Source organism: Lycium ferocissimum, chromosome 5 (genome assembly GCF_029784015.1).
Source record: "Lycium ferocissimum isolate CSIRO_LF1 chromosome 5, AGI_CSIRO_Lferr_CH_V1, whole genome shotgun sequence".
Lineage (NCBI taxonomy): Eukaryota > Viridiplantae > Streptophyta > Magnoliopsida > Solanales > Solanaceae > Lycium > Lycium ferocissimum.
The window spans coordinates 21,667,324-21,693,975 of NC_081346.1; the positions used below are offsets into that span (position 1 = coordinate 21,667,324).

The window sequence follows — 26,652 nt, forward strand, 5'->3', positions numbered from 1 at the left end:
TTACTATTGGTAACCATTCGTATTAGTTGCTGATGAAGAGGTGCAACTGTTTAGGCTTCATTTTTGATAGGGGAAAATGAATATTTATTTAATTGGAAAATGTGAGAAAATGGCAAAAAAATAGGAAAAAAGATAAATAGCAATTCTAGCTTGTGAGTGTGCCACGTCACCGGGCCTATTGCCTCCTTTTATATATATATAGATAGATATTTGAGGAGCTACTGAACAAACAGAAACAAATTGATCCCTTTTCCCAGCCGTCCATTTTGAAGACAGTAGAATTATGTCACTGGAAGGAGCTCATTGTGTCTCTATTCTTCGGGCTACTAAAAATAGCTACTCTATCTGCTGGTCCTCTTCTTCTCAATGCATTCATTAACGTTGCTGAAGGAGATGCGGTTTTTAAAAATGAGGGGTTTCTATTGGCCATTCTTCTGTTTATGTCAAAGAACTTTGAATCCTTGTCACAAAGGCAATGGTACTTCAGGAGCAGACTCATTGGCTTAAAAGTGAGGTCTTTGTAAGAAGCAAATGAGATTATCTAATGCTGCCAAGCTGATGCATTCTAGTGGTGAGATAATGAACTACGTAACTGTGGATGCTTATTGAGTTGGAGAGTTTTCTTTGTGGCTACATCAGACCTGGACGACAATGCTCTGCACTCATCATTCTCCTTCGCACAGTTGGACTTGCAACTTTTGCATTCTTGGTAGTGATTATACTCACTGTGCTGTGTAATATCCAAGCTAATGGTTGCACAAGATGATAGGCTCAAGCCTATCTCAAAGGCTCTTGTCAATATGAAAGTTCTAAAATTATATGCATGGAAAGCTCATTTTAAGAAGGTCTTAGAAAATTTGAGGCAAGTAGAAGAAAAATGTTATTCAGCTGTTCAGTTGACTAATGGATATAATTCCTTCCTTTACGGGTCATCACCTGACTTGTTCTCCGCTGCAACATTTGGGGCTTGTTATTTCCTAGATGTTCCACTCTATGCAAGCCACGTTTTCACCTTTGTAGCAACTTAACGTCTGGTTCAGAGTCCAGTACGCGACATTTCTGACCTTATTGGTGTGGTGATTAAAGCCAAGGTTTCCTTTGCGAGAATTGTTAAGTTCCTTGAGGCCCCCGAGCTGGAAAATACAATGTTAAGCAGAAGCACAAATTTGGATATACAGATCATGCCATACTTATGAAATCAGCTAATCTCTCATGAGAAGAGAAACCATCGCGACCTACACTTAGAAATATTAATTTATAGGTTAGACCCGGTCAGAAAATTGCTATATGTCGGGAGGTGGGCTCAGGAAAGTCAACTCCTCTGGCTGCAATTCTTGGAGAGCTTCCAAGTATCCAAGGAACTGTAAGTTGTATTAGTTACTTACATCTTTTCTTGCTTGGTAGGAAGTGACGAGCAGGTTCTTGAAGTTTTAGTTCTAGGCACGTTCACAATTTTACTTCACTTCATGCAGATTTAAGTATATAATTCCAATCCCAACTGATCTACAGATTCTCCTTGTTCCGTAGGTTCAAGTTTATGGAAGAATTTCCTATGTCTCTCAGTCAGCATGGATTCAGACGGGGACAATACGAGAAAATATTTTGTTTGGTTCTCCACTGGACAGCCGGAGATACCAGCAAACTTTGGAGAAGTGTTCACTGTTAAAAGACTTGGAGTTGCTACCTTATGGTGATCTCACTGAAATAGGTGAAAGAGGAGTTAATCTTAGTGGTGGTCAAAAACAGTGAATTCAACTTGCTCGTGCACTGTATCAGAATGCTGATATATATCTCTTGGATGATCCATTCAGTGCCATAGATTTACATACTGCAAGTAGAATATCAATGTGAGAAATGTTGTTGACAGTTTTATGCTTCATATCACTTCTTCTGATCTGGAAGCCCAAGTTAGGACTGGTCTTTTGCAGGAATACGTCATGAGAGCTCTCTTAGGGAAAATCGTCTTTCTTGTGACACACTAAGTTGATTTTCTTCCTGCTTTTGTTATGGTTCTGGTTAGTATTTCTTGATGAACTTCATTTTCGATGAATTTTTTTTTAAGGAGAAAAAAGATGTAAGCTCTTGAACTCCTGATATATTTTCTATAAAATCACTGTTAACTTTTGAAGCTGAAGATTATATTCACACGAAACGGCCTTACATATGTCTGCTTTTATACACAGTTAATGTCAGAAGGAGAAATTTTACATGCAGCTCCATGTCATCAGTTATTGGCCTCGAGCAAAGCATTTCAGGACTTGGTTGATGCACACAAGGAGACTGCGAAAAGGTTGCAGAGGTTACTTCACTAAGATGTGAATCTCATACAAGTGAACTTCGCAAGGCTGGTACTGGCAAAAATTCTATAGCCTCTGGAGGTGATCAGTTGATTAAGCTAGAATAGAGAGAAGTCGGAGACAATGGATTTAAGCCTTATGTTCAATACCTAAATCAGAACAAAGGGTACCACTTCTTTGCTATGGTTGTACTCTCGCACATAAAATTTGGGGTTGGTCAGATAACACAGGACTTATGGATGGCTACAAATGTTGATAATCCCCAAGTTAGCTCTTTGAGACTGATTGGAGCTTACTTGCTAATGGGAGTTGTATCGATGCTGTTTTTGCTCTCTCGATCTCTATCAACGGTTTTTATGGGTTTGCAATCATCAAAGTCCTTGTTCTCACAGTTATTAGATTCTCTATTCCGTGCTCCTATGTCATTTTATGACTCTACTCCTTTGGGAAGGATATTAATGTTATATCCCGCACTTTTGTACGTCGGGACATTCCGGACTAGTTGCGGAAAGTTAAGGACAAGAGGATTCCGGGATATGAAGTAAAGACTGTAACCACGATTTATTTCAAAACATGAATTGTTATGATTTTGTCGGCATGAGAAAATTATGGAACTTGGGGCTAAAAGCGGATTAAGGAAAGTTGGACACATTATGAAAAATTTGGGGCCAAAAGTGAACTTGTTGAAAGTTGAAATTTCATGAAAAATTTAGCCATGTGGCCGGCCACATAAGGTGTGGGCCATGGACACATGGAAGGTTAATATATGTAGTATTGGATGAATTAATTTATCAAGGTTCTCATCATTTCCATCTCTAGAAAAATTGAGAAGCTTGGAGAGAAAGCCAACCAAGCCATTCGGCCATGGCTCCTAGCCGAGCAAGACAAGAGAGAGTTGATCAAAAAATTATTTTCTTCCATGTTTTCCACTCTTTGGAAGGTGCTAAGTAACATGAGGTAGTTGTTGAATTGAGCAAAGTTCTTATTCTTGTGAAACTTCACCATGGCCGTATGAACAAGTAGAAGGAAGAAGGTAAGTTCCAAGTCTCTTTTATGTGTTATGCATGATTTGTTGATGTTGTAGTACGTAGAAATGAATGAAAAACATGAAGATATAGATGTTGAAGTTGGACCGTGGATGATGACTTTTGGCCGTGCATATGTGTGTGTTGTGTAGGAGTGGTGAGTAATTGAATTCAACATGTTTATGTGTTGTTGTGATGTGTAGAAAATGAATGAAACTCATGGAATGTTGTATGTTGTGGAGTGGCCGAATAGGGGCTGCTTGGTGTGCATGAAATGAGGTAATGTTATTTGGTGTTTTGGTTGTTGTCGTCATGCTTTATATGATGTAAAAATGAAGTTTAATGATCCCAAGTTGAAGTTAAAACCGTGTGGGCTGATTTAAGAATTAATATGGCTTTAATGTAGTTCTTGAATTTGTAAGAATAATGATGTTAAGGTATGGTTTGTTGATGTAGTTTATGAATTCGGAAGGAGAAAATGTGTTGTTGTTGTCCTTAGTGTGGTTGATGAATTTTGGGTAAGAAGTGACCTAGTGCTTGAGTTGTTTTGAATATTGTATGGATCACTTGGAACGTTCTTAAATCGTATTTGAATGGCCGCGGATTACTACTTGAACATGTAAGTATTGATGTTAGTTTGAGTATATGAAGTTGAATTGAACATTTGGAATGTTGTTGAAATATTTGGATAAGAGTTATTGGCATTATGATACATTTTGAATTGAATGGTAATGTTGTTAGAATGTTTGGTTGGTATTGTGTTAATGTAATTGGCGAGTTTAATTCTCGGGGTGGTGTATTTATAGGGAGAGTCTTTGCCGGAATTTTTATAGACAAGTATTGGTCAAGAATAGAATTTCTAAGTCTCGTGAATAGTAATTGGTCAAAGTGACCATTTGCAGATTTTTGACGAAACGGGATTGAAGTTTTGACAAGTGCGAAGGACAAGAAAGGTATGTAAAGCTTACCAACTTTTTATTTGGCACGTCCTAAACCTATTAGGCCGAAAACGGAACTTTGGAAACAATTCTGCTCCTAGAAATTTGAGTTTGATTTTAAGAACTATTCATTCGTTAATTGAACCATAATGCTTGTTTTTGGATATAAAAGTGCCTAAACCTTCGTATCTTTCGCAAACGATTTTGAAACGCTTTGAAACCTTCATAGATAACCTTGCGGAGTCTAATGTGTATGATTTAAGTACGCCACCTCATTTGACCCGAGGTGGGCCCCCTAACTCTCGATTTTACTCTTTTGTATTTACGATTTGTCTTCGAGCGGCTTTCAAGGAATGTTTTAACTACTAAACTAAAATCATTTTAAATATTCCATCAAGCCCTATGAAATGTTTTGATATGTACTTCGACTCTGAAAGTTCTGTTTGACATAATCCGCCGTGATGTCCGAAAGGTACGTACTATGACTCAGTCCGATTTCATTGACTTGATTCGTTATTCGATATGCCTCATTGAGTCTCTGGAAATTTTTATGGTATTTTATTGCATTTAGTTTCTCACTACTCCACTCGTGGATGCCTCAATGTTTCCCCCACTGAGCCCGGGCCAGGATATGTTCTCAAGCGTATGTCTCTGCATTGTTCGCCGCGCCCCGGTGTGAGGGCGGGTATATACGTGCATGGGTTACGGTGTATGATGTGCCATGTACGCTTATGTCGATATCCGTGATATATATATATGTGGCCACTTGGTATGTTATGATTTGTGTTGGAGATAAAACACTCGAAGTATGATGTGTTTTGGCGCCGAGAGACGGGCGCCTCTCGTTCGTTCACCGAGTCCCATAGCGGGGCCGGCTTTGCATATGTTTTCTCGCATGCATTACTTATGATTTCTGATACGCATTTTTGATTCCCTATGCATCTCGTTTGTTTTCCGTACATTTCGTTTCGATTTTAGTCTTATTTATTACAGTCTCTGCTTTACATATTCAGTACATTTTTCGTACTGACCCCCTTTCTTCGGGGTCGCGCGTTTCGTGCCGCGCGGTACGTACATCCGATTTGCCGATTCGCCGCCTAGGTTGTTTGCTCAACCGGTTGAAGTGCTCCTTTGTCCGGGGGCCCGTGTTTTGGTATAAAAATTTTTCGTTGCATTTGTACATATTATTCGGGGTACGACGGGGCCCCGTCCCGTCATATGATTATGTTTGGTTACGTGAGGTACGTAGACATGCGGTGTGGGTTCGTATATGTTTCGTGAGATTTGCGTACGTTTAGAGTTTATCTATGTTTTGTGACGGCCTTATCGGCCTTCGTGCGCATGCCCACTTGTCCTTGTTAAATTATTATTTCGCTTATTTGTAATATTTTGCTAATTTAGGTTAAGGTACGTATGAGTGTCCAACTAGGGCACGTGTCGCGGCCTACGGAGTTGGGTCGTGACAAAAGTGGTATCAGAGCGGTTAGGTCCTCGGAATGTCTACAGACCGTGTTCGGCAGGGTCCTGTTTATGGTATGAAGCCGGCCACATTTATAAACAGGAGGCTGCGGGGCATTTAGGAATCAATGACCTTGTTTCTATCTTAGATCGTGCGATAGAGCCAAGTCATAGGAAATGAGATTCCTCGCACTAACTTTTGATTTCAGCAGAAGAGCGACATCGACAAAGGGAAGCGATTGACGATATTGGAGATTATAAAGCACGCAGGTAAGTAAGGGCACGAATGGTATATGTCAAATAAGGTGCGGAGTACGAGAAATGTAGAGCCAAAATTTTTGAAGAGGAAAAGTAAGCGAAAAGGCGTAACGGACGTGTAAAATTCTAAGACGGATTGTACGAGGTTTTGCGATAGTCGGAGATATGTGAAACGTATATATATGAAATTCTCCCGGGGAATAAAACGAGAATGAGGTAGGATTGTAATATGTCGTGAAAGATCGTGTTCATAGTAAAGAATGAGGTAGGGATATGACTAAGTTGCAAGTACGGTGGACCCAAAAAAAATAAAAAAATAAATTCAACTACGGAATTGGCGGTCATGGTAATCAGGAGGTCGGTAACGATATGGTAAAAAGAATTCGAAAAGGGATTGTGACATCGAGAAATGAGTTAAAGGAGGTTGGCAAATCTTGATAGAGTATTATATTAAGGTACCGACTGAATTAATAGGCATGAATAAATTATGACGAGTTTATGGCTAGGAGAAGTAGTCGCATGGTTAGGACAAGAGTACAGGGGCAAAATAGTAATTGTGCTACGAGAGCGCCTAAGAAGTCTGATAAGGCTTCAATCTACCTCAGACTGTGTACCGAAGGTCATGCAGCGTGGTGGACGCTGTTCGACTAGCATTAAAGCCTCGTATTCCACCGGAATTCCGAAGTTAAGCGTGCTGGAGTAAGGGAAGTTTCAGGATGGGTGACCCCCTGGGAAGTTTCGGAAAATTTTACAACTTCAGCCAAAGAAGCAAATGGGAAGCTGGAGTAGTCTAAAGGGACTTGGAATATACTGAGTAGACGAAGATTTTAAGAGGTCACGTAGAACAAGGCAAATTAGACCGGTAAGGAAGAAGGAGATGTGTCACGATTTTGGAATTGAGGTGAGTTCGAGCAGTGTTTGGAAATATTATGCAAGTGAGACGATAGCGACTACGTGTCTGCGTAGGTGTGTGTCCCATATATGATTATATCAGCAGATATGTGTATCCCGGCAACTCCCAGGGCGGTATAGAAAAGGCCTTAAGCGGACAGGGTAGCAAAGCTTAAGTGGGAACTAGTACAAGTGGCACCAATGTTATAAGACAAGTTGATGTTGTTTTACCACGGGTTAAGTTTGGAAAGTTTGAATGCAATGGTAGTTGGAAAGGAAAGAAAACAAGTAGGTGGAAGGTCAGAGGACCAGAACATCAGAACCAAAATACCGCCGGATTGAAACTAGAAACTTAGGCATAGGGCAAAGTATAATCGGGAATTATACTAAGTACGCCCCTAAAGGGGGAAGCGAGGGCGAAGGAAGCAATGTAAAATAGAGATAATCGACCTTACGACATCCTGGCTAGGGTGCCGGGGGCTACGGTTAAGCTTCTAGCCAATGCGAGTCAATAAGATCCGAGAGCTGGCAAAGGAGGTTGAAGTAGGAGGGTAATTGAGACAGTACCGGGAGTAAATTGCGGAAGGTCTTAAATGATACGACCTTAAGAGGTGAACGCTTACAGAAAAGAATGAATACGACTAAGTGGAGTGACAAGCAAATTACGGAGGCAATGTGAAAGATAACACTGCGGTGCGGGATTAAAAGTAAGATGTAGGTAGCGGAATTATTTGCCAATGATAGCAAGCCCTGAGATAAAAAGTAAGAAAAGGAAGGAAAAGTTCAACTCGGAATGTATTGGACCTCGTTGCATTACTCGTGGGGTAAGCAGGTTGCGTGCCGAAGATGTGATGTGTGTTAAGGTGCTATGGCAGAATAATAGCGGAGAAGTAAGGACTTGAATAACTGAAGAGAAAGTGGAGAAGGAGGAATAAGTGGTAGCCCCCCCCCCCCCCCCCGAGATGCTTATAAGACCTTGCGAGATGCTTATAAGAGATAAAATTGAACATTCGAGGACGAATGTTCTAAAGGGGGAAGGATGTTATATCCCGCACTTTTGTACGTCGGGACATTCGACTAGTTGCGGAAAGTTAAGGACAAGAGGATTAGGGATATGAAGTAAAGATTTTATGTAACCACGATTTATTTCAAAACATGAATTGTTATGATTTTGTCGGCATGAGAAAATTATGGAACTTGGGGCTAAAAGCGGATTAAGGAAAGTTGGACACATTATGAAAAATTTGGGGCCAAAAGTGAACTTGTTGAAAGTTGAAATTTCATGAAAAATTTAGCCATGTGGCCGGCCACATAAGGTGTGGGCCATGGCCACATGGAAGGCTAATATATGTAGTATTGGATGAATTAATTCATCAAGGTTCTCATCATTTCCATCTCTAGAAAAATTGAGAAGCTTGGAGAGAAAGCCAACCAAGCCATTCGGCCATGGCTCCTAGCCGAGCAAGACAAGAGAGAGTTGATCAAAAAAATTATTTTCTTCCATGTTTTCCACTCTTTGGAAGGTGCTAAGTAACATGAGGTAGTTGTTGAATTGAGCAAAGTTCTTATTCTTGTGAAACTTCACCATGGCCGTATGAACAAGTAGAAGGAAGAAGGTAAGTTCCAAGTCTCTTTTATGTGTTATGCATGATTTGTTGATGTTGTAGTACGTAGAAATGAATGAAAAACATGAAGATATAGATGTTGAAGTTGGACCGTGGATGATGACTTTTGGCCGTGCATATGTGTGTGTTGTGTAGGAGTGGTGAGTAATTGAATTCAACATGTTTATGTGTTGTTGTGATGTGTAGAAAATGAATGAAACTCATGGAATGTTGTATGTTGTGGAGTGGCCGAATAGGGGCTGCTTGGTGTGCATGAAATGAGGTAATGTTATTTGGTGTTTTGGTTGTTGTCGTCATGCTTTATATGATGTAAAAATGAAGTTTAATGATCCCAAGTTGAAGTTGAAACCGTGTGGGCTGATTTAAGAATTAATATGGCTTTAATGTAGTTCTTGAATTTGTAAGAATAATGATGTTAAGGTATGGTTTGTTGATGTAGTTTATGAATTTGGAAGGAGGAAATGTGTTGTTGTTGTCCTTAATGTGGTTGATGAATTTTGGGTAAGGTGACTTAGTGTTGAGTTGTCTTGAATATTGTATGGATCACTTGGAACGTTCTTAAATCGTATTTGAATGGCCGCGGATTACTACTTGAACATGTAAGTATTGATGTTAGTTTGAATATATGAAGTTGAATTGAACATTTGGAATGTTGTTGAAATATTTGGATAAGAGTTATTGGCATTATGATACATTTTGAATTGAATGGTAATGTTGTTAGAATGTTTGGTTGGTATTGTGTTAATGTAATTGGCCGAGTTTAATTCTCGGGGTGGTGTATTTATAGGGGAAGTCTGCCGGAAATTTTTATAGACAAGTATTGGTCAAGAATAGAATTTCTGAGTCTCATGAATAGTAACTGGTCAATATGACCATTTGCAGATTTTTGACGAAACGGGATTGGAGTCTTGGCAAGCGTAAAGGACAAGAAAGGTATGTAAAGCTTACCAACTCTTTATTTGGCACGTCCTAAACCTATTAGGCCGAAAACGGAACTTTGGAAACAATTCTGCTCCTAGAAATTTGAGTTTGATTTTAAGAACTATTCATTCAGCGCAATTGAACCATAATGCTTGTTTTTGGATATAAAAGTGCCTAAACCTTCGTATCTTTCGCAAACGATTTTGAAACGCTTTGAAACCTTCATAGATAACCTTGCGGAGTCTAATGTGTATGATTTAAGTACGCCACCTCATTTGACCCGAGGTGGGCCCCCTATTTCTGATTTTACTCTTTTGTATTTACGATTTGTCTTCGAGCGGCTTTCAAGGAATGTTTTAACTACTAAACTAAAATCATTTTAAATATTCCATCAAGCCCTATGAAATGTTTTGATATGTACTTCGACTCTGAAAGTTACGTTTTGACATAATCCGCCGTGATGTCCGAAAGGTACGTACTATGACTCGACTCCGATTTCATTGACTTGATTCGTTATTCGATATGCCTCATCGAGTCTCCGGAAATTTTTATGGTATTTTATTGCATTTAGTTTCTCACTACTCCACTCGTGGATGCCTCGATGTTTCCCACCGAGCCGGGCCAGGATATGTTCTCGCGTGTCTCTGCATTGTTCGCCGCGCCCCGGTGTGAGGGGGCAGGTATATACGTGCATGGGTTACGGTGTATGATGTGCCATGTACGCTTATGCTGATATCTGTTGATTATGTTCTGATGTGGCCACTTGGTATGTTATGATTTGTGTTGGAGATATTCCCTACTCTGAAGTATGATGTGTTTTGGCGCCGGAGACGGGGGCGCCTCTGTTCTGTTCACCGAGTCCCATAGCGGGGCCGGCTTTGCATATGTTTTCTGCATGCATTACTTATGATTTCTGATACGCATTTTTGATTCCCTATGCATCTCGTTTGTTTTCCGTACATTCTGTTCTGATTTTAGTCTTATTTATTACAGTCTCTGCTTTACATATTCAGTACATTTTTCGTATCGACCCCTTTCTTCGGGGTCGCGTTTCGTGCCACGCAGTACATACGTCCGATTTGCCGATTCGCCGCCTAGGTTGTTTGCTCGGTGGTTGAAGTGCTCCTTTGTCCGGGCCCGTGTTTTGGTATAAAAATTTTACGTTGCATTTGTACATATTTATTTCGGGGTACGACGGGGCCCCGTCCCGTCATATGATTATGTTTGGTTACGCAGAGGTCCGTAGACATGCGCGTGTGGGTTCGTATATGTTTCGTGAGATTTGCGTACGTTTAGAGTTTATCTATGTTTTGTGACGGCCTTATCGGCCTTCGTGCGGCATGCCCACTTGTCCTTGTTAAATTATTATTTCTGCTTATTTGTAATATTTTGCTAATTTAGGTTAAGGTACGTATGAGTGTCCAACTAGGGCACGTGTCGCGGCCTATGGAGTTGGGTCGTGACAATTAAGCCGGGTAAATATCTCAAACATGAACATTGAAAAAACAAGCTACAACATTGATATTAAGGTGTTTATGGACCTAACCATTTTTTCTACCTCTCCAGTATCCCAAACTCGTGGATGCAGGTCTCATCAGATTTGACTATAGTTGATCTTGATATTCCTTTTAACTTGATTTTCGCTTTTGGATCTACCACAAACTTCTATTCTAATCTTACAGTGGTAGCTATTGTTACTTGGCCAGTTCTAGTTATCTCCATCCCAATGGTTTATCTTGCTATTCAGTTGCAGGTAAGACTTGGCTGCTTTATTTACCTCAACATCCTTTGTACACCCATGCTGTGGAGATTCTATGGCAAACGTTGTAGGATTTTAAAAGTTTAATTCTCTCCAACACTATTCTCTTATGTGCCATCAGTAACTGATAAATTGAGACATTAAAACTTTTGCTCTTACTCTTGGCAGAAATACTACTCTGCATCTGTTGGGATTTAAAGTTACCAAGTAATGAGCTTTAAAGATGAAGTGTGAACTGGGAAATACAGGGAAACAAAATTGGAGGGAAGTTGAAATTTTGGAAATGTAACTTTTTCAAGTGAGCATTCTCCCACATTGGTGGTGGAAAGTAATATGTATGTGCTTATATAGAGAAACACTTCTTCTAGCTCTTAAAAAGTTGAGAAGAGGGACTCCCCTCTCGCTGTCGTTGACGCTTGGCTTTGGTCTCGGTCAAATGATCTAATTGATAACCTTTTTGGACCAAATTTTATTTTCCATTTCATTATTTAATTTTCCTTTTCCTAATATTAATTCGCGCATTATTTAATGAATTCGCGGAATAAATTAATATTTTCCCAATGGTCTTAACTGCTGATCAAACAGTCACCTTCTTCCCGAACTGCTGCCTTTGCACTTTTTCAATGGCTATAAATTTCAAGGCTTTGCCTCAGTTTTACTCTTGAAATTTTGCGTTTTACACTCCCCTCTTTGTTCTGCATTCTGCATATTTTTTTCCAAAGCAAAAAAGTAAGTGTCCAGTGTGTGATTTGCTGCCTCACTTTGAGTTCGCCGAAGTTCTGCAATTTACATTGCCGCTATTGCAGAATAGTTTTCCGTTCTATCCAGGGAGAAATTAATCAATTAACCTTGGCAACTATGAGGAGATTAGATTTCTTAAGGACACACAAGAAACTTGTGGGCTCAGAAATTTCTGTTTTATCTACATTCTGTTCTTAACATTGTTTCTGGTTTTTCCTTTTTTAAACAGAAACTAGTTTTTACTAAAATACTGGTTTGAACACTTAGAGATAACAAGCTTAAGAAATCTAACTTATTGTTTAATCTTTTGTGTTCAATTTGTATTGGAGACTAAAATCTTCGAATTTTCTACTTTGCTTTTGAAATTAATGTTTTCGTAACTTTCTACTCATTTGTCCACTCGATTTGAAGAATATAAAAACTTCATCGAGTAATTAACGTTTGGCTTTCAGTTCGAAAATATAAAAACTTCACTGATTTATTGACGTTTGGCTTTCGGTTTGAAGATATAAAACCTTCACCGATTTTATTTAATTCTGTTTGTGTTTGTCAACAGAAATGGGAGACCAAACTCCAAATCTGAATGCTACTGCTATTATCACACCAACCCCCACGTTTGGCTCTACAAGCAATGTTGCCTTCTCTAGTCGTCTTGCGCCAGCACGACAGCTCCGTAGAGAAGCTTCGAAAAAATTCACCGGGATTGATTTCAAACGATGGCAAAAAAGATGTTCTTTTATTTAATGAATTTAAGCCGACAAATGTTCATTAAGGAAGAAGTTCCGGTTCTACCCGAATCAACTCCTGAAAATGAACGCTTCATTGTGATTGAGGCTTGGAAGCACTCGGATTTTTTGTGTAAGAACTATATACTTAGCGGACTGAAGGGTGATCTTTACAACGTCTATAGTAATGTGGGAACTTCGAAAGAACTATCTGATGCGTTGGAAAAGAAATATAAAACTGAGGATGATAGATTAAAGAAGTTTATAGCCGTCAAGTTCCTGGACTACAAAATGGTAGATGGCAAGTCTGTTGTTACTCAAGTTCAAGAGTTGCTGGTTATATCATCCACAATCTCCTGGATGAAGGTATAATTTTAATTAATACTTCTGCCGAAAGTATTAAGTGTGCTATTTCTTACATACTATTTATTGTAGGTTTGGTGATTAGTGGCGCGTTTCAAGTTGCGACAATAATAGAGAAGTTTCCTCCTTTATGGAAGGACTTCAAAAATTACTTGAAATACAAACGAAAGGAGATGACGCTAGAAGATCTCATTATTCGGTTGAGAATCGAGGAAGATAACCATGCAGCAGAAAAGAAGGCCAATGGGAGATTAGCAATAGGGGGAGCACATATTGTTGAAACTGCTCCAACTAATCCTAAAAAAAAGGAAAAAGGCGTCAGGACCAAGGAACTATCCCGACAAGAAGAGATTCAAGGGAAACTGCCACAATTATGGAAAAATCAGACACAAAACAGCAAATCGTCGTGCTCCGAAGAAGGAAAAGAAAAAGGGTCAAGCTAATATGATTAAAACAAATGAGAAAGTTGATGACTTGTGCGCTATGTTGTCTGAGTGCAACCTCATGGGAAATCCTAAAGAGTGGTGGATCGATTTTGGCGCCACTCGCCACATTTGTGCTGTTAGAGAAGCATTCGCTTCATATGCTCCCGCCGGACTCGAAGAGACCATTTTTATGGGAAATTCTGCAACGGCCAAGATTGAAGGTTATGGAAAGATATTTCTAAAAATGACTTCTGGCAATGTGGTGACTCTCAACAACGTCTGTCATGTTTCTGAAATTAGGAAAATTTAGTCCCTACCGGACTTCTAGTGAAGAACGGTTTTAAGTGTGTTTATGTTTCAGACGAAGTTGTAATAAGTAAGAACGAGATGTACATAGGAAAAGGTTACCTTACAGAGGGCTTTTTCAAACTGAATGTAATGGTCATTGATAATAATAAAATTTCAGCTTCGTCTTACTTACTTGAGGCAAATGATTTATGGCATTACCGTTTAAGACATGTCAATTATAAAACCTTGCAAAAAATGATTAATTTGGATGTATTGCCTAAATTTGAATGCGATAACTTAAAATGTCGAATTTGTGTGGAAGCTAAGTATGCTAAACATCCTTACAAGTCAATTGAAAGGAATTCAAATCCTTTAAACTTAATTCACACAAATATATGTGACATAAAGTCAACTCCATCTCGCGGTGGAAAGAAGTATTTCATTACTTTCATTGACGATAACACTCGTTATTGCTATTTTTATTTACTTAATAGTAAAGATGAAGCAATTGAAGCTTTCAGGCAATACAAAAGTGAAGTTGAGACTCAACTTAACAAAAAGATTAAAATGATAAGGAGTGATAGGGGCGGCGAATATGAATCTCCTTTTGAAGAAATTTGTTTGGAATATGGCATTATTCAGCAAACAACTGCCCCGTACTCTCCATAATCAAGTGAGATTGCAGAAAGAAAAAATAGAACATTAAAGGAGATGACGAATGCCTTACTGTTAAGTTCTGGTTTACCCTAAAACTTGTGGGGGGAAGCTATTCTTACGGCTAATAAAATACTTAATCGAGTTCCCCATAGCAAAACACAATCCATTCCATATGAGAGATGGAAAGGAAGAAATTCCAGCTTGAAATACTTCAAAGTGTGGGGTTGTCTTGCTAAGGTACAAGTTCCTAAACCTAAAAGGGTGAAAATAGGACCGAAAACCGTAGATTGTGTTTTCATAGGACATGCCACCAATAGCAAAGCATATCGGTTTATGGTTCACAAATCAGAAAATCCCGACATTCATGTTAATACGGTAATGGAATCAGATAATGCAGAATTTTATAAAAACATTTATCCGTATAAAGAGAAATGTGAGCCATCTAGCGAAAGATCTAAATGACCTCTGGAAGAGACAAAGGAAAGTACTCCTAATGAGGAGAACCCAAGACGTAGCAAACGTCAAAGAACATCTACTTCCTTTGGTCCAGACTTTTTGACATTCTTAGTAGAAAAAGAGCCTCAAACTTTTAAGGAAGCAGTGTCTTCTTCAGAAGCACAATATTGGAAAAAGGCAGTTAATAGTGAAATTGAATCCATTTTAAGCAACCATACTTGGGAGTTGGTTGATCTTCCTCCCGGAAACAAACCTTTCAATTCCAAATGGATTTTCAAAAGAAAAATGAAAGATGATGGCACTATTGACAAGTATAAGGCAAGACTTGTTGACTTGTTAAGTCACTCTATGGAATTAAACAAGCACCGAAACAATGACATGCGATATTTGATCAAACAATGTTGTTAAATGGATTTAAGATTAATGAGTGTGATAAATGTGTCTACATTAATAACACTCCAAATCATGTGGTCATTGTTTCCTTGTACGTTGATGACATGTTAATAATAAGTAATGACATTGCCGACATTAATGCTACTAAGCGTATTCTTGCTAGCAAGTTTGATATGAAAGACCTAGGAGTTGCTGATTTAATTCTAGGAATTAAAATCCATAAGACTCCTCAAGGTCTAGCATTGTCTCAATCTCATTACATCAAAATGGTACTTGAAAAGTTCAAACATTTAGACTTCAAGGTAGCACGAACTCCAATTGACTTAAACCATAATTTTGTTAGAAATAAAAGTCAAAGCAAGTCTCAAGTGGAGTATGCTCGAGTATTGGGAGGTTTGATGTACATCATGAATTGTACACGGCCAGATATAGTTTGTGCGATAAGTAAATTAAGTCGATACACAAGTAATCCAGACCAAACTCATTGGATGGCAATGAAACGAGTTTTGGGATATTTACAATACACACAAGACTTGGCTTTGCACTACAATTCGTATCCGGCAGTAATAGAAGGATATTGTGATGCAAATTGAATCACCGGATCAGTTGAAACTAAGTTCACAAGTGGATACGTTTTTATCATTGGTGGAGGAGCAGTGTCTTGGAAATCATCCAAACAAACATGTATTGCCCACTCTACGATAGAGTCTGAGTTCATAGCTTTAGACAAAGCCGGTGAAGAAGCCGAATGGCTCCGAAATTTCTTGAAAGATATTCCATTTTGGCCCAAACCTTTGGCACCTATATGCATACATTGCAATAGTCAAACGACAATAGGAAGGGCTGGGAGCATTATGTATAATAGCAAATCTCGTCACATATGACGAAGACATAATACCGTTAGACAACTACTCTCTAGTGGAATAATCACAATTGACTATGTAAGGTCAAAGGATAAATGTGTCAGATCCACTTACAAAAGGCCTAGCTAGAGAGGCGGTTGAGAAATCATCAAAGGGAATGAGACTATGGCTGAGGACAAGTTAACATGGCGGTAACTCTACTGTCACGACCCGACTAGGGGCCATGACGGGTACCCGAGGCTAACCACCGAGCACCGCTCGTCCCATAACCCATCGTAAACATCAAGCGTTCATTCATTAATCTTATACTCAAATCATAGGGGAAACCATTTTTCACTTTGAACATAATTACCTTTATATACATAAGCCCTTCCGCTGTCAAAATAATATACATACAATAAGGACATCGTGAGATCATACTACCCACACATACGTATCTACGAGCCTCTATTAGAGTACTAGACATGTAGACGGGACGGGACCCCGTCATGCCCAAAACATATATATACACAAAAGAATAAATCAATGGCACCTCCGGAATAATGGGGTGCTCTCAAAGTCTACTAGTAGCTCCTACGAGTCTGGATCACCTCCCTGTCTACCTGTGGGTATGAACACAGCATCCAAAGAAAATGGACGTCAGTACGAACATTGTACTGAGTATGTAAGGCATGAATGAAATGAACATAATAGAGAAATCATAAGACATAGGATGAAGATATAACCTGCGTAACTTTTAAGTGTGGATACATTTCATACATATATCATACATAAGCATATTACATGTATTACCATAGCGCATACATCATCGTATCATATATATATATATATATATATATATATATATATATATATATATATATATATATATATATATATATATATATATCATCGCGTCCGGTAACCATCATATGCCGCCCACCTAGTGGTGATCATGTCCGGTCTTCTAGGCGTGGTGGAATCATAAAGCGTACCGCCTTAGCGGTGACATGTCCGGCCATTTAGGTACGGTGGAATCACAAGCAGCCCGCCTTCGCGGTGACATGTCCGGCCAGTTAGGCAAGGTGGAATTGTATCATCGTGCACATCATAGACTTATCATTATTATACATCTCATAGGCATATCATGACCTTATCATAACTTAGCATCATTATACATTTATCATCAAAACATACATTAGAACTTGAAGGCAACTATGGCTATGTCGGGGTGACATAAGGTCGTAAACCCCCGATTACATTATGGAGTGATCATAATCGTCATATCTCACCTTGAAGGGACTAACATTTTAAGGTGAGTGCACACAAGGAAAAGCATCAATGGAACTATACTTAGGATCATTAACCTCATGGACATCGTACCCCACTTTAAGATTCTTTGTACTTAAACTCATCATCAACATTGTCATGCTCGTATCGTATCTCTTTTCTTTAGCTTATACATATATAGCTCGTTACAGTCACGGACTCATAGTTTCCTTTATTTAGAAAGATTATGGGAGAATAGGAGGATTCATGCCATAAGAGTCATGCCTCTTTCGTTAAACAATTCTATCGCTTGATTGTCCTTCTTCGATGCTCGCGTTTCTACCTTCAAGAAAGTTCGTATTAATATTAGCTAATCGATTATAAGAACGTGCTTACTAAAGCTAGGGAAAATTGGGCAGCATTTCCTTTGTTTATACTACTTTCCTCATCTCACATATCGACTCCCAAACATCCATAACAACATTCACAATATTATAGGCAACAACCATCATTCATCTACATTATCCATATTTCACAATTTCACTTCAATTCCTCCATAATCATGGTCATAGTTCACTATTACGTTCTCTCACATATAATGCTTATCCCATGTTCTAAATGTCATTGATAACATACTTACAATCACAACATATCAATATTCATGACTCATTCCAAACTACTACTCAAAATGTCACTATTCTTACATTCATGACCCATTTTCTATTTTCTTCTACAATCCAAGTCTTTCAACCTCTCATTACCTTAAAAAACATGGAATGATCATAAAAATCACCTTAGATAATGGAAAAATAAGCCTTGAGTGGAAATACTCTTCTTGCACCAAAACCCTAGTTTACTTCCATTGGAATTTCTTGGCTTAGATGAACTTCAATGAGTTTCTTACACTTGATTTTGTTGGTTTGATGAAGTTGATCATAGATTTCTCTTGGGTTCTTGTGGATGAAGAGAGTAGAGAGTTCTCTAGTGTTCTTGAAGTGTGGGGTGAAAAATGAAATGAATTAAATGAGAGAGGGTCCTTATATCAACTTAAAAAATTTGACCCGACTCGGACATACGGACTAATATACGGTCCGTATAAATTATATGGACCGTATGTATGGCCGTATATTTGGTCCAGTGGAGTTGCCATTCTGGGCAGGATATACGATTGAACATACGGCCAGTATGTTTGGCCGTATAATGCCCAGCTTTTTCCGAACTCTTTTTCGTCGACTCTTTGATCTCCAATCCTTATGGAACCTTCTTAACACTTGTTTAACACCTCATTAACAATCTAAGGGACATTATAACTCTTCTCCAAAACATCATTAAGCCATCATTAATTCGATACTCGTAAATCTTGCCTGACACACAACATATCCCTGGCTTTCCTTGACAACTTTCTTCCCTCACCTCAAATGTCTTTGAAGTCTCGATTATGATCATCAAATGCTATTTCTTACTTATCAAAACATCGTATACGTCGTGCCCTTCGTTAGTCTATTCACAGTACGTTAACGGGAAATTTTCGAGGTGTAACATCTACCTAGAAGACTGGAGATCCCAAGATCTAGGATCAAGGAGATCAAACAAAGTTATGATTGACGGTTCAACATTGTCAAACAAATTTTTGGTCCATTCTCATGATGAAGACAATGTTCAGTACCAAGGATAAAGCATTAAGGCTTTTTAATGGTTTCTAAGTTTGATATAGGGTATATCAAATAGTGTTTCTAAAGGATTACACGTTTAGGAATCACCTATGTAAGTGTGAAGTGTAAGCCGCTTCAAGGAGAATTCTGTAAGGCCAATTCTCTACGCACTTACGAGACCAAGCGCGGTTCATGGTTGAAACGAACACAACAATGAGAACCAAAGACGGTTAAAGGGTTGATTGTGTGACATGTGGTTGTCTAGGTATACACCAAAGTTCGACGGTTCAAAGATATCAAATCTACTGATTGATCGAGTATATCCGACATGTGTTCATTATGGAAAGTTCAAAGGGAAACCTACTTATCCAGATGCGATTAATCCTTGCTTGCAAATCACACAAGTTTTTCCATGCATGTTCTCATGATATAGCCATTCCCCATTCGTGTGGGGGATTGTTGGGATTTAAAGTCATCAAGTAGTGAGCTTTAAAGATGAAGTGTGAACTGAGAAATGGAGGAAAACAAAATTGGAGGGAAGTTGAAATTTTGGAAATGTAACTTTTCCAAGTGAGCATTCTCCCACATTGGTGGTGGAAAGTGATATGTATGTGCTTATATAGAGAAACACTTCTTCTAGCTCTTAGGGGTCGTTTGGTAGATAGTCGAAATTATCCCGGGATTATAATCCCGGGACTAATTTATCTTATCTATTGGGATTATTTTATACCATCTAAAAGATGGTGTAAAATAATCCGTAAAGATGTTGGGATAAGAAGGTATAGTCGGGATATCATTGCACTAATTTTTGTACCATGTTTGGTACAAGGTATAAATTTATACCTTCTACCAAACATGGTATAAAAATTATCTTGTACCAAACATGGTACAAAAATTAGTGCTGGGATATCCCAGCTTAGACCTTCTACCAAACGACCCCTTAAAGTATTGAGAAGAGGGACTCCTCTCGCACCGCCATCGTCTCGGCTTCGGCTTCGGCTACGGCTACGGATTCGATGCTTCGCCTCGCTTTTTACTTACTGAAATTTTGCGTTTTATACTCCCCTCTTTCTTCTGCATAATTTTTTCCGAAGCAAAAACATATGTGTCCAGTGTGTCATTTGCTGCCTCTTTGAGTTCGTTGAAGTTCTGCAATTTGCATTGCCGCTATTGCAAAATAGTTTTCCGTTCTATCCTGGGAGAAATTAATCCATTAACCTTGGCAACTATGAGGGGATTAAATTTCTCAAGGACACACAAGAAATTTGTGGGCTCAGAAATTTCTGTTTCATCTACATTATGTTCTTAACATTGTTTTTGGTTTTTCCTTTTTTAAACAGAAACTGGTTTTTACTAAAATACTGGTTTGAACACTTAGAGATAACATCATCTGCAAAAGAGTTGATGCGGATCAATGGTACTACCAAATCATTTGTGGCCAACCATCTTGCTGAATCTATTGTTGGAGCTGTGACTATAAGGGCATTCAAAGAGGAAGACAAATTTTTTATGAAGACTTTGAAGCTAATTGATACAAATGCCAGCCCGTTCTTCAACAATTTTGCAGCAAATGAGTGGTTGATTCAACGACTGGAAACTATCACTGCAATTGTTCTTGCATCCTCAACACTTTGCATGGTTTTGCTTCCCGCTGGAACTTTCAGTTCAGGTATGCCATGAATTAATATTACTCTTGGGACTAGATAAAGAATTCTATATTATTGTTCCTTTATTTTCGCCTAATGTTAAACAGAACAGATCTTCTGACAACAGGCTATTATTCTTTTGCAGAATTTATTGGGATGGCTTTGTCCTATGGTCTTTCCTTAAACACGTCTCTTGTTTTTTCCATTCAAAACCAGTGCAGGCAGGAGCGTATGCAGCCTCAAAAGTGGGGGTTCAATTGAACCTCTAACTTTTGACGCGGAGCACAAATTGATGTATAAAAATTTATTAAAATTGCATTAAGTAGTAGGCGTGCAGGGGCGGATCTACGTGTAGTCCAGGGTGTTCACCCGAACACCCTTGGCAAAAAATTATAGTGTATATATAGGGTAAATTTTCTGTGTTTATGTGCATATATTAACTTTTGAACACCCTTGGTAAAAAATTACAGTGTATATTTTGCTTTTCTTTTTTTTTCTAAACACCCTGAATGAAAATCTTGGATCCGCCACTGTAGGCGTGAACCCATAAGTTTTAAAATGACAATGGATTCAAGAATCTTAAAAGATTGAACCATACAATTTAATCATATCAGATTCTGAGTTCAAAGCAAGCAAATTACATAATTTCTGTGGGAAGACTCAACTAGTAAACATGACAATATGAATAATTTTCTGCCAACAATATGAAAACGAAGCCTGAAATCCTGCTATTATCAAATTGTTACTGAATGACAGACAGAAATATAACCGGACGAACATCAGCCGGGGAACTTATGGAAGTGAACAATGTCTCCCATAAATCACTATGACACTTAAGTTTGATCCAACCCCACAATATCTATCTCGTTACAGATCCCTCCTAAGTGTATATCTATATGAATTCTTTGGATATATTACTCATTAGAGTGCTTGAATAACTCCATTACTTACCTTCACTACTTAGTTCATGAATTACAGTATACAAGTTTTGTTGTCTGTGCCATCAGAGTTGAAACCAATCACTCTGTTCTTATTATTATAGAATTGGATCTTTTTTGCTCTTCACATGCAGATGCTTCGAGCTATAAGCCTATGAATTGAATAAATTTCTTGCTTTGTTTGGGGAGTAGCGAAGATAAAGTGGAAAGAGGGAAAAATAAGCTTACTTTTTCTTTCCCTTTATTGTTTTAAGGTACTAAAAACAATGAGTGTGTTTTGAATAAGAAGAGAGAAAAGACTACTCGGAGCTGACCATTCCAAAATACTGTATTTTCAGAAACAATGTAACTAATGTTTTTGACCATTAATTTAGGTGTTACATCCTTGGGAAAATACAAAAAAAAAAAAAAAAAAAAACCAACGTATACTCAGATTAATTATGACGCACCCAATCTTTACGGGCGACCTATTACCCCCTTGGCCTTATTTTTTCTGTATTTTTATACCTTTTTTGACTGACGTGGAACAAAAAAAAATTAATAGCGAGTGAAAGCAGTAAAAATAGTTTTTATATTTTAATAAAAATTTATTTTTAAAAATTTATTTATATTTTATCCTTTCACCCACCCCCACCCTCCCTTTCTTCCACATTTCAATTGTTAAAGCTACTAATTGCAATTTATTTTTCTTTCTTCTTCTTTCTCCTCAACTACCCCCAATGCCGCCGCCACAACACCGCCGCCGCCATGATTGAACATAGCGATTCGTGAAATCATGGGCAGTTCTTGCAATTTCTACATTATTGTTAAATTCCACCCCATGAATTTTCATGAAATTTAACAAATGGCAAGAGGAGCGGGTTGGACAATTCCCATGAAATTTTATAAACAACAATTTTCATTGTTGTTAAATTCCAATCCATGATTGAACATAGCCCAGAAAGGAAGAAATTGCACAGTTTATCCTTCAAATGGGTGTCAATGGCAATTTCTTCAAATGAGTGGGGCAAGAGCAGCGGGTTGGGGGGGGGGGGGGGTTGCAGTAGCAACAACAACAGGAAAATGAAGAAATTGTAGAATCTCGAGTTTGGTTTGGGGGAGGGGGGGCGGCCTGAAATGAAGAAAAAGAAGGTGGGTTATGATGAAATTGAATGTGTGTGTTAATGGAGGAGGAAAATGGGTTGAATGTTTCTTGAAAATAAGCTCTTTATGATTGATGATTAAATTGAATGTGTGTGTTAAGGAGGAAGAAAATGGGTTGAATGTGTGTTTGTTAATGGAGGAAGAAATGAGTTGAATGCGTGTTTGTTAATAGAGGAAGAAAATGGGTTGAATATGTGTGTTAATAGAGGAAGAAAATGGGTTGATGGATTTCTTGAAATGAAGAAGAAGAAGAAGGGTTTAGTAATGAAGAAAACAAAATTAATGGTTTAATGGTTAATTAGTGTAAATATAATTAATAAAAGAAAAATCAAATGAAAAAAATAGAGGAAAAGTGGCAATGACGTGGACGGCATTAAATGTATGGAGAGTGTGCAACACTCTCCAAACATCTGACGGGCATCAATTTTTTTTGGTGTACATCGACCCAAAAAAGTACAAAATACGGAAAAAAATAAGGTGAGGATTAATAGATCGCTTGTGAAGGGAGGTTGGGTGCGTCATAATTAATCCGAGTATACGTTGGGGGTTTTATGTATTTTCCCTTACATCCTTTAGTACTTTTATTTAAATCTTTTTAAAATCTAAATTTATTTAGAGAATATAAATTATTTATTACTCTATTATTTTCTAATTTCATTTCCAGTACTAGTAAGTAGTCAAGCTAGCTATACGATACACATTGATTTGATAACCAAAATAAACTACTCCTATGGTATATGGCATTCCATTCAGGACACTGAGAAAAGTTTGTAGGCTCAATTGAAACTATTTACCTCTCTTTCATAGTCACTCATCAATGCAATTCAATGTAGAAACCATGGACTTCCATGAATAAATTATCTCAACAATCTTCATGAAATTGTAATCTGCAATTTCATGACATCCACTGCAAGCCCCCTTCGTCTTTGCCGCTATAGTTCCACAGCCAATTCATATATACAAACGCTGAGAAAATTAGACGAAGTTTCTTCCAGTTGTATTTTAGACGGACTCCCAGATATCAAAACACTGAAAAAACTCCATTCCAAGATCATATTCGATCCGTGTCAATGTAATAACACGTCTCTTGCCATCAAATTGATGCGTGCTTATGCTGCTTGTGGCCAACCTAATGTTACACGTAAAGTGTTTGATAAAATTCCTGAGAGGAACGTGGCGGTTTATAATGTCATGATCAGGAGCTATATGAATAACAAATTCTATAAAGATGCGATTTTTGTTTATAAAGATATGTGTAGACGAGATGTTAGCCCTGATAACTATACATTTCCCTGTGTTCTTAAAACTTGTTTTGGTTCCGATAATTTGAGGGTTGGGCTGCAGCTTCATTGTGTTGTTGGCAAGAGGGGTCTCGATGCGGACCTATTTATAGGGAATTGTTTGGTGGCTATGTATGGGAAATGTGGGTGCTTAGTAGAGGCTCGTCAGGTTCTTAATGAAATGCCTAAAAGGGATGTTATTTCTTGGAATTCGATGGTTGTTGGATATGCTCAAAATGGAAGGTTTGATGATGCGTTAGAGGTTTGTAAGGAAATGAACGTGTTAGGTCATAAACCAAATGCGGGAACCATGGCTAGCCTTTTACCTGCTGTAAGCAATACCAGTGTTGAGAATGTCTTGTTCGTCAGAGATATTTTCATGAATATGGATAAAAAGGATTTGGTTCCATGGAATGTGATGATAGCTGTATATGTCAAGAATTCTATGCCTAATGAGGCGGTTGATCTCTATCTCCAAATGGAAACTTGTGGGATAGAACCTGATGTTATTACTTTTGCTAGCATTCTTCCTGCTTGTGGGGACCTTTCAGCTGCATCGATAGGAAGGAGGATTCATGAATATGTTGAGAGAAAAGGTCTTAGTCCAAATTTATCTCTTGAGAATGCATTAGTTGATATGTATGCTAGGTGTGGATGTTTGACAGAGGCAAGAAAAATGTTTGAGGGGATGAAGTTTCGGGATGTTGTTTCGTGGACTTCTCTGATATCTGCTTATGGTAAGAGTGGACAAGGTCGGGATGGAGTTGCTTTGTTTTCACAAATGTTGGAGTCTGGTCTTCAACCTGATTCTATTGCTTTTGTTTCCATTCTTTCTGCTTGTAGCCATGCAGGATTGCTACTAGAAGGAGAATACTATTACAAGCTAATGATAGACGAGTACAAGATTGTTCCTAGGTTAGAACATTATGCTTGCATGGTTGATTTAAAAGGACGAGCTGGATGTATAAACGAGGCCTTCGATTTCATCAAGCAGATGCCTGTAGAGGCTAATGAAAGAATCTGGGGTGCTCTTTTGGGTGCCTGTCGGGTGTACAATGATATGGACATTGGGCTTGTAGCTGCAGACAGTCTTTTTGAATTGGCCCCAAAGCAATCTGGTTATTATGTCTTGCTATCGAATATTTATGCAAAGGCTGGAAAATGGAAAGATGTAACGACTGTTAGGTCAATCATGAAGGAAAAAGGGATTAAGAAAATGCCCGGTGTCAGCAATGTTGAGCTCAATAACACGGTGCACACCTTTCTTGCTGGTGATACTTCTCACCCACAATCAAAGGAGATCTATGAAGAGTTAGACATATTAATAGGTAAGATGAAAGAGGAAGGATATGTCCCAGAAATAGATTCTGCCCTTCACGACGTTGAGGAGGAAGACAAAGAAAATCATCTAGTAGTTCATAGTGAGAAGCTGGCTATTGTCTTTGCAATTATGAATACCAGTCATGGTACACCCATTAAAATTACAAAAAATTTGCGTGTGTGTGGAGATTGCCACATTGCTGCCAAACTTATCTCCAAGATCACGCAACGTCTGATTGTAGTTAGGGATACAAATCGTTATCATCACTTTCAGAATGGAGTTTGCTCATGTAGTGATTATTGGTGACTCTGCCCGGAGTTACCTAGTTGTACGCATATTTCAGTTGCTCATGTAAATGGGCTTCACAGTTTTTATCCTCATTTTGCTTAGCACACTACTCTTTTCGGGCTTGCAATCAACAATCACAAGCAGTTGAAGGGAAACTTTGGACCAAATTGCTCACACTGTGAGAGGCCTCTTCCTGGAATCAGATTCGTTATACTACAGCTGTAAATCTTGATTTTTCTTAACTTCAACGTAAGAGAAATAATTAAAGAGCTCAATTTCGACACTTCAGGAGCTGTAACTTTTATCAGCGAATAGAAGCCTATTGTATCTGTGAGAAAATATATTGTCTCCAGTTTTATGCTCTTATTGCTAATTGGCTTAACATACCCAATAATTGTACCAGTTTGCACAATCAGCATCAAATTCTTGACTTGATAAGATGCTAATTGCTTGGAGTAAATATGCTTTATTAAAGAAGTGATTTTGGTAGGCCCAAGAATACTAGGGGGCCCAAAAAGAAATTATGTACCTTCACATGTTTACCATACGATTCACTATTTACTAAGTAGGCGTTTGGCCATGAAAACCAAATATTTTTCACTTTATTTGGTATTTTTGAGTTGAAATTGAAGATGAAGTTGTGTTTGGTTATAGTTTTTGTAAAGAATATTTGGTTGTTTGAACGTATTGAAAGTGAAAAAGGTGAAAAACAAGTTTTGATTGTTTTGAAGTTGTATTTGAAATTTTTATGACCAAACACCATAAAGTGAAAAAAATGAAAAAATATTCCGGAAAAAAATGAATAATTCTCATTGACAAACAGGCCCTAAGATATGTTATGTGCTAAAAAGATGTAACATGTGTTGGTGGTGAATTAATTAATGACAGTGACCCACTATGACGGATTCAATTATTCCCGTTTGTTAATCACACCTCACCTACCTTTGCTGACCTAACTTTAGGTCTTTCAGACTTTGGGTAAGAAAGAGAAAGGACTAGGGAGTAACGAACTATATACGAGTATTAAAACACGGGACATGTTATTTAATTAAC

At 38.2% G+C, this 26,652-nt stretch overlaps 2 protein-coding genes and 1 pseudogene across 2 annotated transcripts; all 3 read left to right on the forward strand.

Moving 5' to 3' along the window:
- The first annotated feature begins 76 nt into the window (after positions 1–76).
- Positions 77–11,449, forward strand: LOC132057648 (ABC transporter C family member 10-like; annotated as a pseudogene).
- A 1,180-nt stretch (positions 11,450–12,629) lies between these two features.
- LOC132057649 (uncharacterized) lies at positions 12,630–13,444 on the forward strand. The gene is made up of 2 exons (XM_059450270.1): positions 12,630–12,939; positions 13,074–13,444. Exons 1-2 carry the CDS (start codon positions 12,630–12,632, stop codon positions 13,442–13,444), a joined length of 681 nt encoding a protein of 226 aa, XP_059306253.1.
- Positions 13,445–23,365: 9,921 nt separating this feature from the next.
- Positions 23,366–25,742, forward strand: LOC132056485 (putative pentatricopeptide repeat-containing protein At3g49142). The gene has a single exon (XM_059448707.1). It carries the CDS (start codon positions 23,608–23,610, stop codon positions 25,615–25,617), a length of 2,010 nt encoding a protein of 669 aa, XP_059304690.1. The 5' UTR covers positions 23,366–23,607; the 3' UTR covers positions 25,618–25,742.
- Positions 25,743–26,652: the final 910 nt, after the last annotated feature.